The 22850-nt window shown below is 44.5% G+C and overlaps 1 protein-coding gene across 5 annotated transcripts in view; it reads left to right on the forward strand.

Moving 5' to 3' along the window:
- LOC138960015 (chromodomain-helicase-DNA-binding protein 8-like) overlaps positions 1 to 22850 on the forward strand; it is a 116165-nt gene that overhangs the window by 51337 nt on the left and 41978 nt on the right. For all 5 annotated transcript variants that reach the window (XM_070331737.1, XM_070331758.1, XM_070331754.1 and 2 more), the window contains 13 exons: positions 5497 to 5624; positions 6880 to 7068; positions 7509 to 7563; positions 9388 to 9564; positions 10352 to 10513; positions 11476 to 11556; positions 16016 to 16169; positions 16608 to 16806; positions 18455 to 18531; positions 18808 to 18926; positions 19831 to 19995; positions 21174 to 21353; positions 22574 to 22684. In XM_070331737.1, the coding sequence (XP_070187838.1) occupies positions 5497 to 5624; positions 6880 to 7068; positions 7509 to 7563; positions 9388 to 9564; positions 10352 to 10513; positions 11476 to 11556; positions 16016 to 16169; positions 16608 to 16806; positions 18455 to 18531; positions 18808 to 18926; positions 19831 to 19995; positions 21174 to 21353; positions 22574 to 22684 (1797 nt within the window). The remainder of the gene's footprint in view (positions 1 to 5496; positions 5625 to 6879; positions 7069 to 7508; positions 7564 to 9387; positions 9565 to 10351; positions 10514 to 11475; positions 11557 to 16015; positions 16170 to 16607; positions 16807 to 18454; positions 18532 to 18807; positions 18927 to 19830; positions 19996 to 21173; positions 21354 to 22573; positions 22685 to 22850) is intronic.

Genomic DNA, 22850 nt, shown 5'->3' on the forward strand with positions numbered 1-22850 from the left:
CTTACGTTTCAGTAAATCTTTTTACTTTGCCACGTGTTGTTGACGTTTGTGTCAGTGTCTTGCGTGTCGCCATTTTGTTGTGTGAGTTAGTTTTCTAGCTCGTGTGACTTTGTTTGTAGCTCTCCGTGCCTCTGCTTGTGGGGCAAGTTTAGCTATAGTATTTTGTTAACGCATTAGTGCGTGTGTTTACTGAATTTTCCAGTCGTTTAGACTTATGTTTCAGTAAATTTTTTTCGCGTTGCCACGTGTTGTTGTCAACATGTCTGATTCAGACAAGCGCCGTGGCAAGTCGGACCCCAAGGGGAAAATTAAGGCTAAGTCTTCCTCTTCCAAAGCAACGTTACTTGTTACAGACCAAGAGCGTAACACTTTGTTGGCTGTACCAATTTCGGCGCCTAGCGCTGTTACTACTTCTGCTTCTTTTGCGGCGCCTAGCGCTACTGTTACTTCTGCACCTGTCTCTACATCGGAGACTTCGTCTTCTTTGTTAGCACCTGGACAAGGTGCGTTGGTTTCCTCTCTGTTAAAGTCACTGGTTCCAGAAATCCGCAGCTTGGTGCAGGCAGAATTTCAGCGTTCCGTCGCCAGCAGTTCGGCGTTTCCGGCATCTGGCAGTGACGTCCGGGCATTGGCTTCCGTGTCTTTGTCCTCCACTTCCGGCTTGGAGCAGCGTCCTCCCTCTTCAGCGTCGGTTGGTAAGCAGAGCTGGTCCGATAGCCCTCGTGAGGCGCCTGGACGTTCTCCTTCGGGGGACAGCTCTTTCGCATCGGGTCACGACCGATACCTTGCTGATCTTTCATTTCCGGCGATAACCTACGAGGCCCCGGACTTGTTCGAACAGCGGCGGCAGTCGGTTTCGACTGCCGCATTTCCGGCACTTGCCGGAAGTGATGATCCGTCCGCTCCGGCACGCTACGGCGGTCGCGGCAGGATGGAGTATTCACTGACTTCCGGTCCTTCCGGATCGCGAAGTCAACCAGTGCAGTCTTCACTTCCGCATTTTGCGGTTCCGTTGACTACACTTCCGGTTTCGGCCGGAAACGCTTCTTCCTCTTCTGGTGGTTCCTTCCGGATACCAGATAGTGGATTACAGCGTGCGCCTTCCGGCTTTCAAGCGCCTAGGCTTGAGCAGGCATCACTCCACTCAGTCGGGGGAGTGACGTCAGCTCATCCAGCTCCGGTTTTTGCGGATGGTCGTCCTGCTTACCCTTTACCTTCACAGGGTTTTGGGCGGCAGGATGACGTTAGTGCTCAGGCTTTTCCGGTTTCCGGTTTGCCAGGGCATGCTTCTGCTTCCGGAACTGGTGACTTCGGTCATGGTTCCACGTGTGACTATTCTGATGCTCCATCAGTGGTCAGCGAGGAGTCGCGGGGCGTGTTTCCGTCGAAGCTCAAGTCTGTTCTTGACGTCGCGGCGGAAGTAACGTCTCGTTATTTTCCTGAAGGGGTGGTGGCTGCGGACTCTTCCGCATCATTCGTTCCTTCTGCCATGGCGGACTTCTGGCCGGCACAGGAGGATGTTTCTTCCTTCCGGTTCGCCGAGTCTCCGTCAGTGGCTTACCAACTTTCGCATTAACTGGTTCGTCCAGCACATGCGGGGAGTGGTATTCGGCCAGTGCCTGTTCCGTTACTGCTTCCTTTTGGTCCAGTTCCGGAATCAGCTCAGCAGTGGGTGGCTTCAGCTGCCCAAGCCTCTTCCTTCGTGCCTACGGCCAATAGGAAGCTTGGCATGCCCAATCAGAGCCAGAATTGGCTGGCGTCTTTTGCACTCCCTAGGGCTACCCTTCCGGTTTCCCGGGAATTGCTGCCTCTTCTGACTAAACCGATCAAGCGTGATTCGGTTTTGCCGGTTTCCGAGGCTTCCCTCCTCTCTGCTGAGGAGGTTGGACGTCGGCAGATCGAACTGTCCTCCATTGCGGAGACTCTCGTTCGGGCTCTGTCTCGGGCATTGACCGATTCGCTAGTTCCTTTCACTCTCAGTGAAGAACAGAATGCGGACGATGTCTCTGCGCTTTTGACCGCATTGGCCAAGGTCAATGAGGAACAATTGCGTCTTTCCTCCCTGCAGTACACCCAAGCGGTACTCTGCAGGAGGGATCTCTTCCTCTCGCAGTCCCAATTCACGGAGCTGGCTACTAGGGAGACCTTGAGAGTCTCCCCGGTCTCAGAGGAGTCTCTCTTCTGTCCGCTGGCACTGGATGCCAGACAGAAGGAGATTCAGTCAAACAAGGACAGTCAGTTCCTTGACTACACTCTGAAGGGGGTGAAACAGTCTCAGCCTTCTAAACAGAAGCAGGCTCAGACATCGTCTAACCCCAAGCCAGCTCAGAAGCGGCAGGCTTCGCCGGCCGCTCGTGGTGGGAAGAAGAGGACGGCATCGGGGAGGGGGCGTGGCGGCTCTGGAAGTAAGCCACACCCCCAATGAAGCGCTCCCGATCTCACCTCCCTCCCGCCCTCCACCTTGGTGATGGCGGGAGGCCCCTCCCGGGCACTTTCTCGTTGGATGTCGGTACTAGACAGCCAATGGATTGTGGGAGTGGTGAGTTCGGGCTTCCGTCTACTCTGGCGGGAGGAAAAGGCGCCTCTTACCCGAGTGCCTCCGCGGTTCAAGCCCCCCTTCTCGCAGGAAGCACGTTCCGTCTTGCAGTCGGAAATTGCCTCCCTGGAGCAGAAGGGCGCGGTGGAGAGAGTTCGGGTCCACAGCTCCCTGGGATTTTACGGGCGTCTGGTCGCTGTTCCCAAAGCATCAGGAGGATGGCGTCCCGTGTCGGATTTATCTCTCCTCAATACTTTCTTGAGGGAGATAAAATTCAAGATGGAGACGCCAGCCTCTGTCCGAGACTCTCTCCGCCCAGGAGACTGGGTGACCTCGATCGATCTCACGGACGCATACTTTCACATTCTTATGCATCCGACCGACCGGAAATGGCTTCGTTTCCGGTGGGGAGATCAGATCTACCAGTTTCGCGCACTCCCTTTCGGGCTGTCTCTCGCACCGTGGATTTTCACCATGGTGGTGAGACAGGTCTGTGCACTGGTGAGGTCCCAGGGTATCCGTCTGCGGGCTTATCTGGACGACTGGCTCATCATGAACCAGTCCCAGAGCGGCTGTTCGCAGGATACCCTGACGGTTCTTCGAGAATCCAACTGGTTGGGGTTCTCGATCAACCGGGTAAAGTCGGAGCTGACCTCGTCACAGACATTCACTTATCTGGGGATGTCTTTCGACACGGTCGCTTGGACTGTCCAGCCTTCTCAGAGAAGGGTGGACAAGCTCCAAGCTCAGATTCGCTCCACTTTACCTCTCCTGATGGCTTCCATCCGCTCGCTCGCCTCCATCTTGGGGCAGATGGAGTCTATGGCTCTTCTGGTTTCACTGGGCCGGGTCCACAAATGTCCGCTTCAGTTCGCGCTGAAGCCGTTTGTGGACTCTCCTCTGGTGGACTGGGACGCCCTCATCCCTTTGCAGGGATGGTTCCAGTCTGCGACCCTTCCGTGGTTGCACACGGAGTGGGTCTGCAGAGGTGTTCCGATCGTCGTGCCCCTCCCCGACCTGGACCTCTTTACAGATGCGTCCAGGGAGGGTTGGGGGGCACATACAGATCTTCAGACTCCTCCCTTTCCGTTACTCAGCCGAGTAATCCGGAAAGCGGAGATGGAGGAGCCGGCCCTTCTTCTTCTGGTCGCTCCTCTGTGGCCGTCGCAGGTCTGGTTTCCAGATCTTCTTCGGCTTGCCCAAGGGCCCCCCATTCCTCTCGCACTCGTGCGAGGGGAACTAGTGCAGCCCCGAACAGGCATTCCACACGAGGAGCCCAGTCTTCTGAAGCTTCACGTGTGGAAGTTGTTCGGGACTCGCTGAAGCGCTCTGGGGCGTCGTCTTTGACTCTGGACTTGGTGGCTCGCTCGCATAGAGCATCCACCTCTTCAGTTTATGCTTCCCACTGGAAGGCATGGACTGCCTGGTGTTCAGCTAGAGGGGTGAGTTCGGTGGCTCCGCGCTCTATTCAGGTCGCTAACCACCTCTCTTTCATGTCTTCACAGGGCGCCTCAGTCTCCTCGTTGAGGGTCCGGCGCTCCGCTATCTCGGCGACTCTTCAGCAGATTGGTCGTTCTGTTCGAGTCGGGGGCGTTATAGCTGCAGTCATTAAAGGGGCTGCTCTTAAGGAAGCTAAAGCTCGTTTGCCCGCTCCCAAGTGGGACTTGTTTTTAATCCTGGAATTCCTTCGTTCTGCGGATTTTGAGCCTTTAAGCGAGGCCAGTCTGTTCAATGTCACTCGCAAAGCGCTGTTTCTCCTTTTGTTGGCTACGGCCCGACGGGGTAGCGAGGTCCACGCCCTGTCGGGTCAGCCTGGAGATATCTCCTTTGAGCCGGACGGTTCCGCATCTTTGCGTTTCCGGCCTGATTTCCTGGCCAAGAATCAGTCTCCGGGGCAGGCCTCTCCGCTGGTTAGAGTTAAGGCTCTGACCAGCGCGTTGGCCCCGGGTGACCCCGATTCGGTCAATTGCCCTGTGAGGGCACTTCGTCTGTACTTAGCCCGGACTCAGCCGATTCGGTCTAGTTCTCAGAAGTTGTTGTTTATCTCTCTCCTTACTAGGCGCGAGAAAGATTTGTCGAAGGTAACGTTGGCCCGGTGGGTGTCCTCGCTCATCAAGCAGGCTTATGAGTGGAGGCGCACAAAGAGGGGGGGGGTTATGCCCTCCTTGCCACTTGACTCGGCCCGAGCCCATGAGACGAGGGCGTGGGCATCCTCTCTGGCAGTTCTGCGCTCCAGACGTCTAGAGGAGGTGCTGACAACTGCGTATTGGCGTTCCGAAGATGTTTTCATAAACTTTTATCTTCGGGACGTCACAGCTCTTCGACAGGATGGCTCCAGAGGCCTTCCAGCGCTCATAGCAGCAGGCCAGTTCCTGTCCAGAACTTGATGGTGAGTTTTGATTCATTTCTAGCCCACCGCCTTGTTGATGTTATCTGCTAATGTGATTCGGAGTAAGAATATGATATTAAATGGAAAATTTCCTAAATAAATTATCATTTAATTAATATACTTACCCGAATCACATACTGTATTCCCTCCCACCTGCCCCGCTTATGGTTTTAAGATTTTTTAAAGCCGTATGATAATAGGCACGTGTTCCTAGAGGAAGTGACGTGGCATACACCCGTATGGGAGGTAACTCCCGGTGTACTGGCCCATTACCAAAGCTACTTTCACTTTCGTTTTGGTGATGGGGTTGCTTCCCTTTAAATTCTTTAGCCGGGTAAGCGTTTTTCAGTGATAAGCATCTCAGGTGACTCAATGCTAATGTGATTCGGGTAAGTATATTAATTAAATGATAATTTATTTAGGAAATTTTCCATTAAACCACATTAACGGGAAACGAATCCCACATTTATTTTGTGAGTAGGTTCACCACACTCAGTTTGCATGAGCTGAACTATGGGTTCCTTTGTGTGGTTGGATCAAGAATGTCAAGAGGTGAATGTTTGACTTGCAGGTGTTGGCGCGGCCCAAGCCCAGCCAGTGGAAGCAGCAGGAGGAGCTGAAGACGTACAAGGGAGACAACGTCCTGCGCGAATACCAGCTGGAGGGTCTCAACTGGCTCACCTTCTGCTGGTACAATGGGTGAGAAAATGTTACTTTTGAAGCGTGTGGTCTGATTTTAACCAGTTTTTGACTCACATGCGAAGCAAAAGTGAGTCTATGTACTCACCCGAGTCGTCCGTCCGTCCGTCCGGAAAACTTTAACGTTGGATATTTCTTGGACACTATTCAGTCTATCAGTACCAAATTTGGCAAGATGGTGTATGATGACAAGGCCCCAAAAAACATACATAGCATCTTGACCTTGTTTCAAGGTCAAGGTCGCAGGGGCCATAAATGTTGCCTAAAAAACAGCTATTTTTCACATTTTCTCTGAAGTTTTTGAGATTCAATACCTCACCTATATATGATATATAGGGCAAAGTAAGCCCCATCTTTTGATACCAGTTTGGTTTACCTTGCTTCAAGGTCAAGGTCACAGGAGCTCTTCAAAGTTGGATTGTATACATATTTTGAAGTGACCTTGACCCTGAACTATGGAAGATAACTGTTTCAAACTTAAAAATTATGTGGGGCACATGTTATGCTTTCATCATGAGACACATTTGGTCACATATGATCAAGGTCAAGGTCACTTTGACCCTTATGAAATGTGACCAAAATAAGGTAGTGAACCACTAAAAGTGACCATATCTCATGGTAGAAAGAGCCAATAAGCACCATTGTACTTCCTATTGTCTTGAATTAACAGCTTTGTGTTGCATGACCTTGGATGACCTTGACCTTGGGTCAAGGTCACATGTATTTTGGTAGGGAAAATGTGTAAAGCAGTTCTTAGTGTATGATGTCATTGCTAGGTTTAGGTCAAGCATGTGAGTCGTATGGGCTTTGCCCTTCTTGTTTTACCTTCACATTATGAGTAAAGTTGCGGGTTGGAAGGATAACCAGTTTTCAGATGCATGTCCTGCTAATTTTGTACGTATCATTGCAGGGGCTAGTGTTCTTTTTGCTTAGTTCAGTTCAGTTAGTTTGGGAAAGTTGTCAAATTTTAAGACATAGTTCACACTGTAGAGAAAGGATGCAAAACATTGTGGTGTGACTGACATTGTGGTGTGACTGACATTGTGGTGTGACTGACATTGTGGTGTGACTGACATTGTGGTGTGACCGACATTGTGGTGTGACTGACATTGTGGTGTGACTGACATTGTGGTGTGACTGACATTGTGGTGTGACTGACATTGTGGTGTGACTGACATTGTGGTGTGACTGACATTGTGGTGTGACTGACATTGTTTTCTTCTCATTCCCGTTTTGCTCATGTGTGTTTTATCAGGCAAAACTGCATCCTTGCGGACGAGATGGGTTTGGGAAAAACCATTCAGAGCATCACATTCCTGAGCGAGATTTACAAGTACGGCATCAAGGGTCCCTTTCTAGTCATCGTCCCCCTCTCCACCGTCGGCAACTGGCAGCGCGAGTTTGAGACCTGGACAGACATGAATGCCGTTGTCTACCATGGAACGTGAGTTGACAGTTTTCACTATTCAGTGTTGTGTATAGAATTTTCAATTGTTTGTCAGTTTAACACATGGATGATGGTTCAAGGAGCGTTGTAAACTTTTTGTCGGCAATATAATTTGTCAGGCGTGAAAGAAAAAAGCCGAAGCCAAACGTTATTAAACTGAACATTTAACACGCACACACACACCCCTCTCAAAAAAAAAAAAAATAGGTGGTTTTCAAGCAGCTTTTCTGAGAGTTGGTCGAGTTCTAGGTGTTTCTCTTCCCTCTGAGTAAAATGTTGCTTATTCTATCATTTGCAGGCTATTCTGTCTGCACAGCTGTCGGAAGAGTATCATTGTGCCCTTTCCAAGTTATAAGCAATGGTATTGTTATTTGATATAGAATTGAATCGCTCCACAAAAAAAAAAACCTGAAACCAACTTTGCATGTTTGTTTCAGGTCCAACAGTCGAGCCATGATTCAGGAATATGAACTCTTCTACAAGGATGAAAACGTGAGTGCCGTTCTGTTGTAGCCTGGCTTTGCAAAGCGTAAAAAATATTGCACATATCTCTCGTAATGATAGTTGAGTTTTGCAACTGTTCTTTTTGACTCACATGCGAAGCAAAAGTGAGTCTATGTACTCACCCGAGTTGTCCGGCTGGCCGGCCGGCAGGCCGTCCGGAAAACTTTAACGTTGAATATTTCTTGGACACTATTCAGTCTATCAGTACCAAATTTGGCAAGATGGTGTATGATGACAAGGCCCCAAAAAACATACATAGCATCTTGACCTTGCTTCAAGGTCAAGGTCACAGGGGCCATAAATGTTGTCTAAAAAACAGCTATTTTTCCCATTTTTCCCATTTTCTCTGAAGTTTTTGAGATTGAATACCTCACCTATATATGATATATAGGGCAAAGTAAGCCCCATCTTTTGATACCAGTTTGGTTTACCTTGCTTCAAGGTCAAGGTCACAGGAGCTCTTCAAAGTTGGATTGTATACATATTTTGAAGTGACCTTGACCCTGAACTATGGAAGATAACTGTTTCAAACTTAAAAATTATGTGGGGCACATGTTATGCTTTCATCATGAGACACATTTGGTCACATATGATCAAGGTCAAGGTCACTTTGACCCTTATGAAATGTGACCAAAATAAGGTAGTGAACCACTGAAAGTGACCATATCTCATGGTAGAAAGAGCCAATAAGCACCATTGTACTTCCTATGTCTTGAATTAACAGCTTTGTGTTGCATGACCTTGGATGACCTTGACCTTGGGTCAAGGTCACATGTATTTTGGTAGGAAAAATGTGTAAAGCAGAAGGTCAAGCATGTGAGTCGTATGGGCTTTGCCCTTCTTGTGACTCACATGCGAAGCAAAAGTGAGTCTATGTACTCACCCGAGTCGTCCGTCCGGACGTCTGTCCGGACGTCCGTCCGTCCGGAAAACTTTAACGTTGGATATTTCTTGGACACTATTCAGTCTATCAGTACCAAATTTGGCAAGATGGTGTATGATGACAAGGCCCCAAAAAACATACATAGCATCTTGACCTTGCTTCAAGGTCAAGGTCGCAGGGGCCATAAATGTTGCCTAAAAAACAGCTATTTTTCACATTTTTCACATTTTCTCTGAAGTTTTTGAGATTCAATACCTCACCTATATATGATATATAGGGCAAAGTAAGCCCCATCTTGTGATACCAGTTTGGTTTACCTTGCTTCAAGGTCAAGGTCACAGGAGCTCTTCAAAGTTGGATTGTATACATATTTTGAAGTGACCTTGACCCTGTACTATGGAAGATAACTGTTTCAAACTTAAAAATTATGTGGGGCACATGTTATGCTTTCATCATGAGACACATTTGGTCACATATGATCAAGGTCAAGGTCACTTTGACCCTTATGAAATGTGACCAAAATAAGGTAGTGAACCACTAAAAGTGACCATATCTCATGGTAGAAAGAGCCAATAAGCACCATTGTACTTCCTATGTCTTGAATTAACAGCTTTGTGTTGCATGACCTTGGATGACCTTGACCTTGGGTCAAGGTCACATGTATTTTGGTAGGAAAAATGTGTAAAGCATGTGAGTCGTATGGGCTTTGCCCTTCTTGTTTCAGCAGAGGGTGATTTTACAATACTGGAAGTACACTGGAACATCAGCTCAGTTTAAACTTCATTGCTTGGTCCATTGTTTTTGTGGTTTGGAGATATCTGCACCCAGTCGGTTCATGCGCAATTCTACTACAAAAGTCGGAACCACAATGATCTCGTGTCAAAGGTCCTTTGCCATTCGCTAACAAGAAAGTTGTTTGTGCTTTGCAGGGCCAGAGACTGCCCGAGACGTTCAAGTTTGACGCCCTCATCACAACGTATGAGATCATCATTGCTGATGTGGAGCTGCTGACGTCCATAGAGTGGCGTTGCTGTGTTATTGACGAGGCCCATCGCCTGAAAAACAAGAACTGCCGACTTCTGGAGGGATTGCGGCTTTTTGATGTGGTAAGTCTGACGAGAACTTGGTAGGGGCGGGGTTTGCTGAATGGAACTGAAAGTGTCAGACGAGTTCTTCCAAGTATAAGACTTAGCCTGTCAAGTATGATAGGGAATATATTGGTGCGTTTAAGGAATTAGTTGAAAGTTTAAGGAATTTATTGAAGTCTGTAAGTTTGTAAAAATATTTATCTTATTCTGTGAAGTATGATAGTGAATATATTGGTGTGTTTGGGGAATAGTCTCCTGTCCGCCCAGCGACCTTCCCCTTGACCCTGCTTGTGACCTCGATGTTTTTTGCCCCCGCAAGGGGTACGATACTCTCTAAGCACCCAAAACCTCAAAGAGAGATAACTGGCGGAAACCTTCCTATTGTAGTCTCCTGTATGACGGCTTACCAGTGCCAAAACCTCATCATTGTAATTATCAATAATTACCATTTTCACATGTTAATTACTAATTTTCCCAGGAAAATTACTAATTTTTCCGGAAATATTACTAACTTTCACCTGTTAATTACCAATTTTTTGTTTTGGCTCACTTCCTGATGGATTGCTAGTGCCAAAACTAAAAATTAGTAATTTTCCCGAGAAAATTAGTAACTAACAGATGAAAACAGTAACTGACAGCGTTAATTAGTAATTATCACGTGATAATGGGTAACAGTAGGTTTTGGCACTAGTAAGCCGTCATACTCCTGTCCGCCCAGCCGACCTTCCCCTTGACCCTGCTTGTGACCTCGATGTTTTTTGCCCCCGCAAGGGGCACGCACCCAAATCTTGTTGTGATGTTGCAGGAGCATCGTGTGCTACTGACGGGTACCCCCCTGCAGAACAACACAGAGGAACTGTTCAGTTTGCTCAACTTCCTCAACCCCGGCAAGTTCTGTTCCGCCTCTGCTTTCATCAAGGACTTTGGTGAACTCAAGACAGAGTCACAGGTCGACAAGCTCAAAGAGGTTAGTGTGCCGATACCCCTGTTGGGTTGAAAAGGCCTTCTGCAGGCTTCAAACCTCCCATCTTTTTAGTATGCAGGCTTTCCTCTTGTCCCACCCATGTTATTGAATTCAAGATTCACAATGTTCACTTTATAATGAACTGTTAAAGTGGTGTCTGTGTTTAAAGATCACTTACAATCTGAAAAATGTTGGTCTTCTTCTTCTTCTTCTTCTTCTTCTTCTCCTTCTTCTTCTTCTTCTTCTTCTCATTTGCTTCTTCAAAGAGAGGGAGTCTTAAAATGGAGGTCAATTTAGTGACACTGAAGAAAAAAGTCTGATTAAAAAATTAAAAGGCTTATATAGTAGAGGGGGTCTCATTGTAGAGTCTTGAAAGAGATTCTACTGTTTTCTACAGCGCACTGCTAGATAGAATATATAAGAACAGTTTCAAGTGAATACAAAGAGTGGAATGTTTGTGAAAGTTATCGACAAAAAATTCAGTTAGCAATATCTTATTATACGTTATTTGTATTTTTGACCAAAATATGACATTTTACACAGATCGAGACAGTCAGTGTTCCTCGTGGTCGAGGTGAACAATGACTGTCGAGATCTGTGTAAAATTTCATATTTTGGTCAAAAATACAAATAACTTTTATGTATCGATCGATTCTGGTTAGAATTTCTTTTAGTTTTTATGATTGAACGCACAAAAACATGCACTATTTTGTAGTCTCGGCTGGCCGCCTAAATATGAAGTTTTGTCGGCCTCTGACGTCACATGGCTCAAAGAAGGGAAATCCAGTGTTCAATCGATACAGACCTTTTTTGTGTGTTCATGTATAAAACTTGTAGTGACGATCTTGTGATCAATTTCCTTGCTAACGTTAATGCCTTGTTACATCATAATTATTTATGATTCGACTGTTCTCTTTGTGATTTTCTTGCGTACATGTGTCTAATCCTTTGTGTCCTTACTTCAGATTCTGAAGCCGATGATGCTGCGACGACTGAAGGAAGACGTGGAGAAAAACCTTGCACCCAAGGAAGAGACCATCATTGAGGTTAGTGGGGGGATTCGAAGAATAGACAAATTCCGAAAATAACTGTCGGGTTTGTAGGGGTTCTGAAAGAGTGAATAGTCTTGCTTTGACCTCGGACAAACATTGGAGGGGCCACTGTGTTTCATTTCAGGCACTCTCTGCTCCAGGCTGGCTCCAGCTAAAAATAACCGGCAAGAACCACCCTCATCCCCCTATTTACCCTCCCTTTCCTTTCCTCCCCCCATTTCCCTTCTACCCGGCCCCATTCACAGTGGCGCCTGACAGACGACTCTTTCTTTGTCTGCAGCTAGCGTGGCCAGCAGCTGCTGTGTTGATAAGGTTCTGTAGCTCGCGCGCTCTAGAGAGAGCCTAAAAACAGTGAGAACGTTTTCTGCACTGTTCAGAATGCCTGATAAGTGGCCCTCTATATACTCCCGCAAGGAAATAGTCTCCATGCGTAGGGTGTAATACTTGAAAGTAGAACAGTGGTTATACATTGTATACTCTTGAGAATAGAATAACAGGTGACCTTTCTTTTCCCTTTTGGAGGTTTGTCAATGACGCCGAAGATGCTTACTCATGGCGGTGTTTTCCAATGTGTCACTGTGTGTGTGTGTGCGTGCGTGTGTGTGTGTGTGTGTATGTGTACATGTGTGTGTGTGTGTGAGAGTGTGTGTGCGTGTGTGTGTGTGTGCGTTCGAAATATATACAAACAGTAGAGTATATCGTATTTACATACATATTATGCCAAGGACTACTAGTAAAAGTCATTGATGGTGCGCATGTAAAATTTGTTTTGCGTTTATATAATTATAAAATTCAAAATAGTGTAGATATAAAATTCAAAATAGTGTAGATAATGTCAGTAACATATAAGAAAGAAAAAAGATCTTACGGCAATACATGTTCATGAAAATTGTTAGCTGCATGTGAATAAAACAAAAAAGCTTACCTCACGGCCCTCCTATACAAGTCTCACAAACTTGTATATATATATAATATACCACAGGAGAAAAAAAAATAGCTCGCGCGCGCTCACCCAAATCCGCTCGAAGTGCCACATGATATTAGCCCCAGACAACACATAGGCGGATAATACATGTATGTCAATCGTATGAAACAAAACATGCCACAATTTACAAGACAGAAAAAAGGCTAAATGAGAGAATTAAAAAAGGTGTTTGCTCTTCAAGTAAATAATTATACCACACCTTACAGATCTGAAAAACACATGTATGCTACAGTTAAATAAACAGGAAACCCAACATCCGAAAGCACGGCACAATCTATAAGAGGACAGAAGACAACACAGTAAACAAAACATCATAATCAATGTGTCACAATAAAAGAACACAAAATATTGGAAAAAAAGACAAAGGTAATCCCTAAGTACACTGATATATACATGTACAACACTTTACAAAATATATATACAAACAACAGAGTATATACAGTCGTATTTAAAAACATATTATAGGCATGCGTATGGTGCGCATGTGAAATTTGTTTTGCGTTTATATAATTCAAAATAGTGCAATTAATGCCTGTAATATAAAAGAAAGAAAAAACGGTCTTTCAATACATGTTCATGCAAATTGTTAGCTGCATGTGAAGAAAACAAAAAGCCTACCTGACCCTGCAACTGTTGGTCAGTAATCCAATAGCAGCACACAAGTCGATTTGAAAGTTTTTCAACACAGTTTTTCACTCGTATTGTTCTCACAAACTTGTATATATACCACAGGAAAGAAAACTCGTCGATCCGACGACAATTTAACGTTTGTTTCATTATCGCAAACAAAACAGAACAGACAAAACGAAACAAAACAACACAGCACAACAGTTGGGGTTGTTATTTCTCTGAGATGCTGAAGAAAAAAAAGATGACGTGCATTGTAATGGAATAGAGTGGGTGTAATTTCAAACTAAACGGTTCAAATGTGAGTGTAAACACACTCTTTACGCGGGATCACATTCCCTCACACGCATATGAACACACACACACACACACACACACACACACACACACACACACACACACACACACACTATGTACATGCTTAAAACAAACAAGTCGCGTAAGGCGAAAATACAATATTTAGTCAAGTAGCTGTCGAACTCACTGAATGAAAGTGAACGCAATGCCATTTTTCAGCAAGACCGTATACTCGTAGCATCGTCAGTCCACCGCTCATGGCAAAGGCAGTGAAATTGACAAGAAGAGCGGGGTAGTAGTTGCGCTAAGAAGGATAGCACGCTTTTCTGTACCTCTCTTTGTTTTAACTTTCTGGGCGTGTTTTTAATCCAAACATATCATATCGATATGTTTTTGGAATCAGGAACCGACAAGGAATAAGATGAAAGTGTTTTTAAATTGATTTGGACAATTTAATTTTGATAATAATTTTTATATATTTAATTTTCAGAGCTTGTTTTTAATCCGAATATAACATATTTATATGTTTTTGGAATCAGCAAATGATGGAGAATAAGATAAACGTAAATTTGGATCGTTTTATAAATTTTTATTTTTTTTTACAATTTTCAGATTTTTAATGACCAAAGTCATTAATTAATTTTTAAGCCACCAAGCTGAAATGCAATACCGAACCCCGGGCTTCGTCGAAGATTACTTGACCAAAATTTCAACCAATTTGGTTGAAAAATGAGGGCGTGACAGTGCCGCCTCAACTTTCACGAAAAGCCGGATATGACGTCATCAAAGACATTTATCAAAAAAATGAAAAAAACGTATGGGGATTTCATACCCAGGAACTCTCATGTCAAATTTCATAAAGATCGGTCCAGTAGTTTAGTCTGAATCGCTCTACACACACACACACACAGACAGACAGACAGACGCACATACACCACGACCCTCGTTTGGATTCCCCCTCGATGTTAAAATATTTAGTCAAAACTTGACTAAATATAAAAAGAAGGGGGAAAACACAAAACAAAACAAACAAGATGAAATGCACGACAGTCAACAGAGCTGCATATAATAGCGTACTGTAGCGAGTGCCTGTTCCGAGAACCTGCGCGTGGGTTAATTCACACAACTTACCCCACAAAAGTGCTTCAGAAATCATACACAAACACCTTTAACCTAACTTGTTTTCACTCTATCACACAGTTAAGACTAAGTACTTACTGATGGCAAAATAAAAACACAGTCGGTTGGGCTGTTATCAGTATTCAGTGTGATTATAAACTGATATACAACGCGCAAATTCTGTTTCTTTTAACAGGAACAAAGAACAAGAGCTGAGTGCCAGTGATATTAGTATTACCACAAAATCAAACAAAACGAGTCGAATAAATAAACTCCAGTTTGCACCAACACAATGCCTGTATATTCAAGTAACAAAATACACAAGATGAACATAATCCCAGGTGTAAGTCACTGAAACGATCCCTTTTTCACACCAAGAATCACGTATTTTTCAAACTGGCGCCATCGCACACAAGCCTTTGTGTGCTAGAGACAACGCGCGAAAGGGAATCAAGGTCACTGGCCGCGCCGCGGCACGCTATAAGTGAGCCAACGAGCTGTAAGCGAGTTCAGCTGAAAGTGCAAATCTCGCACCAAATAGAACAGTGTGGGGCCAATCACTAGCGAGGGGTGTGTCGGAACCACGTGGACAGGAGCACGTGTGAAGTAATTTGTCAGAGGAATAGCAAGGTCAAGGGCATTCACTCTTTCACAACCATACAAACCGGAAAAGATTTATTTCCGAAAATTCTGTTGCAATGCATGCACTGTGTCTCTTACTGAAAATTGTCATCACTGACGAAGAACAGCTTCTCTATCGCACAACTGTTCAACTAGCAGAGTAGTGCTCAGATAGATTGTCTTTGGGTGAAAGCAAAGAGAGATACAGGGGTCTGAATTTGGCTGTTGGATGGGGAAGCTTGAAGGAGTGAGAGTGTTGAGTTATGCTGGAACTGATAGCAGTGGCATGTAGCAGTGGCATGTAGCAGTGGCATGTAGCAGTGGCATGTAGCAGTGGCATGTAGCAGTGGCATGTAGCAGTGGCATGTAGCAGTGATGAGCTTTGTATCAGTTATGCTGGAACTGATAGCAGTGGCATGTAGCAGTGATGAGCTTTGTATCATGCTGGCTGGAAATAAAAGTCACCACAGACTGTTTTCCCGAGAGAAAAAACAGGCCTGAGGAAAAAGGATTCTTTGAAGAAAATTATCAGAGAGCAATCTTTCGGACATCACTGCGAATAACATTCTATGTGTGTTAACTGCCAGGAGAGACCATCAGATAACCTTGTAAATTGCAACAACAAAAATACATACACAAAAACACACAAATAAATAAGTAGATAAAACATTGCGGGACAGTTTTCAGAGATTTATTTTCACTTCTGTTTTCCAGCCTGATGTAAGGCACACATGTTTCAGCCAACAATTTTTATTTTACGTGCATATTGCATCATATGAAAAAAATGATTCTCTCTGGCTACAGGTGGAGCTGACCAACATCCAGAAGAAGTACTACCGTGCCATCCTGGAGCGTAACTTCACATTCCTGTCCAAAGGGGGCACAACCCACATGCCCAGTCTCATGAACGCCATGATGGAACTACGCAAGTGCTGCAACCACCCCTACCTCATTAACGGTCAGTAAAGATGAAGGATTCATTATTCAAAGCCATTCACATCTAGAAAAATGATAGCAACACTAGCATACCGCTTACCAGGGACGTCGGACTTCGCTTTGATTAGACAACTGCCTCCGGATCAACTTAGATTGCCTGTATTTGGCAGACTAATGTTAGACTCTCTTGATACTCTGTATTTATTCAACTTTTTACTTTGAAAGTACACACATGCTCGTGCTTTGCATTTCACCAATTAATGCCAATCATAGGTCTTGATGGCTGTGCTGACGTTACATAACGAATTTCGAGACCAAAATCTGTCTCGGTTACTCCGTCATCAGCAGCAGAAAATTGTTTGTAAGGTCGCCACCAGACTGTGTATGTATAGGTATCGTATATCATTGAATAATTGCTTGTTCCCACATCTGTCACTATCCCTTGTCTACCTGTACACAGGTGCGGAGGACAACATCCTGTTCGAGCAGCAAGCCAGAGACCACGAGCAGCTGCTGGCGGCACTGGTGGGTTCGTCAGGGAAGATGGTGCTCATTGACAAGCTGCTGCCGCGCCTCAAGCAGGGCGGGCACAAGGTCCTCATCTTCTCCCAGATGATCCGCGTCCTCGACATCATCGAGGACTACCTGGTGCAGAAAAAGTGAGCTTTTTTTTTGGTGCTCTTCAACATTGTGGTTGTGGGTTGGCTGGCTGAACGGGTATCATTTAGAAGGGGGGCAAAAGTACGGGGAATATGGTGCAGGAAAAGTGAGCGTTTTTCATGCCCTTCAACATTGGGGTTGTGGGTAGGCTGGCAGTATAGGTATCAATTATAAGGGGGGCACTCCCCCAAAAACGGCGTATGGCTGCCAAAATGGCGGGGTAAAATTGGTCACACACGTTAACACTTTCGCGACGGGAGGTGAATAAATCAGTAGCAGCGCTGACACGCCCATGAACGGGAGGTGAATTTTTCAGTAACAGTCATACAAGGTACACGACTCGTGATTGCTTTCCGGTTTTTGAAGCTTGCAATAAATTGAGTTGTTTCCCTTGATACACGTGACTTCCTCTTCCGCTCTGATCAAATTAGTGCAGATTTGCGTGGTTTTTTCGAACAAAAAAAATGAATCGAAGGCGAGCCTTGTCACGGGAGGAGATTTTCCGGATGTTGGATCTTGAGGATCCTGTAGATCATGATTCCGACGTGTCGTTTTCGCCTCAAGAAAGCGATAATAGCTGTGATAGTGAGGAAGAAACAGTCCTGTTGTTGCTAGTACGAGTCGGCAAACTACACGTGGCAGGGGTGGTACTGCTAGACGCACATCTCGGAATCGTGTTGGTGCAAGGGGGCGTGGCAGCACTGATAACAATGGCTGGCTGGAGCCTCTTAATCCTTTTGGAAATGTTCATAGGTGTACAGTTGGTACTTTGTTGTGAAAATGTGACTTATCTGGACATTATTTGGTGAGTGTCACAGTTTTGTTTCATTTGAGTCAGGATGCTGTGAGTGAATGCGTGATTTGCTTGTTTTTCTCTTTGTACTGTCTCCTTATTTCTGTGTACAATGTTAACAATATTTCAGCTAATTCATAGGTTTTACACCTTGTTTGGTTATAACATTATTTATGATACTTTCTGTTAAAAAATAACTTTTAAAAAAGCAGTGGAAAAGAAAACACACACAAAAAAACGTTAAAAAACGCACATTATCACCCCTCTTTATCCCCCTTTGCTAAAACAAATCGTGTGACAAACTTATAAATAGCACGACTGAACTGGGCATCCATATTTAAATTAGTACACAAAATTTGGTGGTGATTGGACTTAATTCAAGCTTGCTTTACAGTTACTGTTTTTTGGGAAGTTTCTTGGTGGCAAGCTTGGGCAGGCAGGACGTTAGCGCTGTGGCAATGCTAGTCACAATAGTGTTAAAACCTGCTTGTGCAAAAACAAGTGTACGTGTGAGTTTCAGCCCTTGAATGCAGAAGAAGAAGGGGGGCACAAGTTTGGGGATAATAGGAAACTTTTTAAGGGTGAAATGCTGAGAAGTGCCCCACCATCCCTCTCCCCCCCACACCCCACACCCCCGAAAATCAGTCAGGTGTACTGCTTCCAACCTCCTACTCCCTAATTTTCATGCTTTCAAGTTCTTACGAAGGCTTTAAAAAGTCTCATTAACTCCGAGAAACAATCATATGTTCCTGACCGAGCAGGCATTGTTGCTGCCGGTATAATGTGTGTATGGAAGTAAGCATAGCGCTGTAAATATTACTGATGTTTTTATTTGTATTTGTCTATGCTTACAGGTACATGTTTGAGCGACTGGATGGACGAATCAGAGGCACTATGCGACAAGAGGCCATTGATAGATTCTCAAAACCAGGTAAATTGGACTTTCCTTCTTTTGCTTATTCGTTTTGCGTGCTTTCTTCTGATCTAAATCTGTCTGTATATTTTCTATCATTGAAGCTGTCCAATTCATGAAATAAAGCTTTTGTGTGAATCAAAATACAGTATCACAGCATGTGAAGAATATGAGACAGCGTCTCATTTCCTACAATCTAGCATTTGCAGCGAAGAATGTGGGAAATAACCAGGTTTTTTTATGCAAAGTATATCTCTTTCTCTTAACTGATCTGGATTGGTGGTTTTGTAACAGATTCCGACCGCTTTGCATTCCTGCTGTGTACCCGTGCCGGAGGTCTGGGCATCAACTTGACGGCCGCTGACACTGTCATCATTTACGATTCTGACTGGAACCCACAGAACGACCTGCAGGTAGATATGGCTTTTCATTCCCACTACTTTTCATAGTTGGCATTGGTGCAAAGAACTTTATGCCTTAGACATGCTCTGCTGTGTCAGAGTAAGCCAGTTATACTTATTAAAATCAGGAGAAGTGACATTACCACTACTTTTCATAGTTGGCATTGGTGCAAAGAACTTTATGCCTTAGACACGCTCTGCCGTGTCAGAGTAAGCCAGTTATACTTATTGAAATCAGGAGAAGTGACATTACCTCTGTCAAAGGAATCCTTTTGTAATATGTAGCTAGAGGCATAAGGCCCCCCCAAAAAATAGGTCTGTTTACGGTAACCCGACCGACCCTAGTTTTTTCGCGCGACCCTAGACTTTTTTTTGGCATTTGGGGGGGGAAAAAAATCTTGTTTTTTTGGCAAAATAACGTAAAAATATGGTTTTTTGGGGGGGGGGGGGGGGGGAAAAATCCCGACCTACCGACCCTATTTTTTTGGCCTATGTTACCGTAAACAGACCTATTTTTTGGGGGGGCCTAAGAAAAGGAAGAAGAGCGAGTCAAGAAAGCTGTGCCAGATCCTACACGTCTTTGGCTGTGAAAACGTTAGCTGCTTCCCTAGAGTGGTTTGATGTTTCATTGCTGGCTTATGTCTTTTGTTCCTTCCACCTCCCTATCTGAAAAGTGCTGTGAAGTAAGCGCCAAATGTCACAGAAGCGTTTATACTCTACCTCCTTTGCTTCATCACACATATTGTGAAATGTGAAGAAAATAAGTCAGCTACAAGTTTATTTCAAATAGAGCTATTATACAAGTGTTTGAACCAGTAAGGTTACAGTGTAAGACCTGACAGTGAAGCTCTGCTTGCAGTGAACCACAAACCAAAGATAACACGAAGACCATTACGCTTGCATTTCTCTTTGACAGGCTCAGGCTCGGTGTCATCGCATCGGACAGAGCAAAGCTGTCAAGGTGTATCGTCTCATCACACGCAACTCGTACGAGCGCGAGATGTTCGACAAAGCGTCCCTGAAACTGGGTCTGGACAAGGCTGTGCTGCAGTCCATGGGAGGAGACAAGGGACCCAACTCTGTGAGTTTCTACATTCTGTTGAACATTTCTCTCATGTTTTGCTTTTCTCCCTTTTTGACTCACATGCCAAGCAAAAGTGAGTCTATGTACTCACCCGAGTCGTCCGTCCGGCCGGAAAACTATAACGTTGGATATTTCTTGGACACTATTCAGTCTATCAGTACCAAATTTGGCAAGATGGTGTATGATAAGGCCCCAAAAAACATACATAGCATCTTGACCTTGCTTCAAGGTCAAGGTCGCAGGGGCCATAAATGTTGTCTAAAAAAACAGCTATTTTTCACATTTTTCCCATTTTCTCTGAAGTTTTTGAGATTTAATACCTCACCTATATATGATATATAGGGCAAAGTAAGCCCCATCTTTTGATACCAGTTTGGTTTACCTTGCTTCAAGGTCAAGGTCACAGGAGCTCTTCAAAGTTGGATTGTATACATATTTTGAAGTGACCTTGACCCTGAACTATGGAAGATAACTGTTTCAAACTTAAAAATTATGTGGGGCACATGTTATGCTTTCATCATGAGACACATTTGGTCACATATGATCAAGGTCAAGGTCACTTTGACCCTTATGAAATGTGACCAAAATAAGGTAGTGAGCCACTAAAAGTGACCATATCTCATGGTAGAAAGAGCCAATAAGCACCATTGTACTTCCTATGTCTTGAATTAACAGCTTTGTGTTGCATGACCTTGGATGACCTTGACCTTGGGTCAAGGTCACCTGTATTTTGGTAGGAAAAATGTGTAAAGCAGTTCTTAGTGTATGATGTCATTGCTAGGTTTAGCTGAAGGTCAAGGTCATGTAAAGGTCAAGTATGTGAGTCGTATGGGCTTTGCCCTTATTGTTTCTCATCTTGTGGTGAATAACTAGTGTGTCTGGTATTGCGAGCACATGTGGGAAACTTGTATATTCTGAGAGAAACCTTCTGGTTACTTACCTTCCAGTTTTATAATTCCTAATATTGGTTAGCAGCAACAAGTGGGTCTTCAGTATGGGTGAGGTTGGGTTTTCCACATGGAGAAGTTCGAATGAGAATGGCTAGTATCTAGAACAAAGGAGACTAACCAACTTGGTTGTGATCATGTCCTGGTGATTTTAATTTCACCTCCTCAGAACACCTTGTCCTTGCCTTCTTTGACCTGTTAAAGTGAAGAGTGTTTGGCTGTTTGCAGGCAAGTCAGCTGTCGAAGAAAGAGGTGGAAGATCTGCTGAAGAAGGGAGCCTATGGTGCCTTGATGGAGGATGATAACGCCGGAGACCAGTTCTGCGAAGAGGACATTGACGTTATCCTTCAGCGACGAACCAAGGTCATCCAGATTGAGAGTGAGGGCAAGGGCTCAACATTTGCCAAGGTCAGTTTGTGTTTTGAATGTAAAATTACCACTGATAATTTGGGCAGGTTCCATTTGCATTTACTTTGGCATTCCTGCAAGTTGCTATTGCAGACCTGTGCACATCTACGGTTTCTCTGTAATTTCTCCGATTTTTATATGCAGAATACGGTGCTACGGATTTGTAATTAAAATTCCGAAATTCCGATGTTTTACTAAAAAAAAAAAAAAAAAAAAAAAAATATCATTTATTTTTTTTCTGTTTTAAAATGTTTTGACCAATTAGTTGGCCGTTGCGCTGAAAAGACGTTTTCCGATTTACCGGAAGCGCGCGTGTTCTCAGCATTGAGTCTTTGTTCTTAGACTTAGTTCATCCATCGTCTATGTGGCAACTTGTGATTAAAGTGAAACATGAAAAAGAAAAAAAGAGTGCGAGATTCAGATAGTGAAGAGACCGCATCAGGGTGGCCTAGTGGTAAGGCGTCCGCCCAGTGAGCGGGAGGTCGTGGGTTCGAACCCCGGCCGGGTCATACCTAAGACTTTAAAATTGGCAATCTAGTGGCTGCTCCGCCTGGCGTCTGGCATTATGAGTTTAGTGCTAGGACTGGTTGGTCCGGTGTCAGAATAATGTGACTGTGTGAGACATGAAGCCTGTGCTGCGACTTCTGTCTTGTGTGTGGCGCGCGTTAAATGTCAAAGCAGCACCGCCCTGATATAACCCTTCGTGGTGGACTGGGCGTTAAGCAAACGAACAAACAAACAAAAGATAGTGAAGAGGAGACACCAGCTCTGTCACCAAAGAAGAAGAAAACGGCACAACAGTGCTGGAAGTCAGTTATTCTCAAGACAACCTGGAGATCGTAAAATCCAGTCTGTGTGCTTTGTGAGCAGAATTATGTCTTGAACTGTCGTTACAGCTTACTACTGAAACCTTTTAAAAACTACTGAAATTTGGTTTGTTTACTACTGATGAGCGTTTTGAGTGTGCACAGGTCTGTTATTGTACTTCTCTTCTGATGCACACAGTCCTTACCTCTTTAAAAGGCGTGCCAGTTGCATGGATGACTGGTTACGTAAGAAACGGGAGGGAGAATATCTCAGGGAGCCCTGCCAGACCTGGCAAATTCACATTTTGTACGGGCTTTAGGTGCTTCCCTACAAAACAATCTGTCATTGAAATGATGCATGCAATTATCATTAACAATCGAATTTATGACTGACTGTGTCATGTTTTGTTGCAGGCAAGCTTCAGTGTGTCGGACAACCGCACAGACATCGACATCAACGACCCCAACTTCTGGCAGAAATGGGCCAAGAAGGCTGACCTTGACATGGACATGGTAAATCACAAGGTCAGCTACTTGTTGCAGCTTTGTCCTTAATGGCAGTCATGATGAAAAAAAGAAGAAATATTAGAACTTCACCTTCACAGCTCCACAGCACAATTTAGCGACAGGCTATTTCAGCCCTGACATCACAAATGGAAATAAAAAAAATTTAATATTTTTTTTATATAAA

The sequence above is a fragment of the Littorina saxatilis genome, linkage group LG1, assembly GCF_037325665.1.
Source record: "Littorina saxatilis isolate snail1 linkage group LG1, US_GU_Lsax_2.0, whole genome shotgun sequence".
Classification (NCBI taxonomy): domain Eukaryota; kingdom Metazoa; phylum Mollusca; class Gastropoda; order Littorinimorpha; family Littorinidae; genus Littorina; species Littorina saxatilis.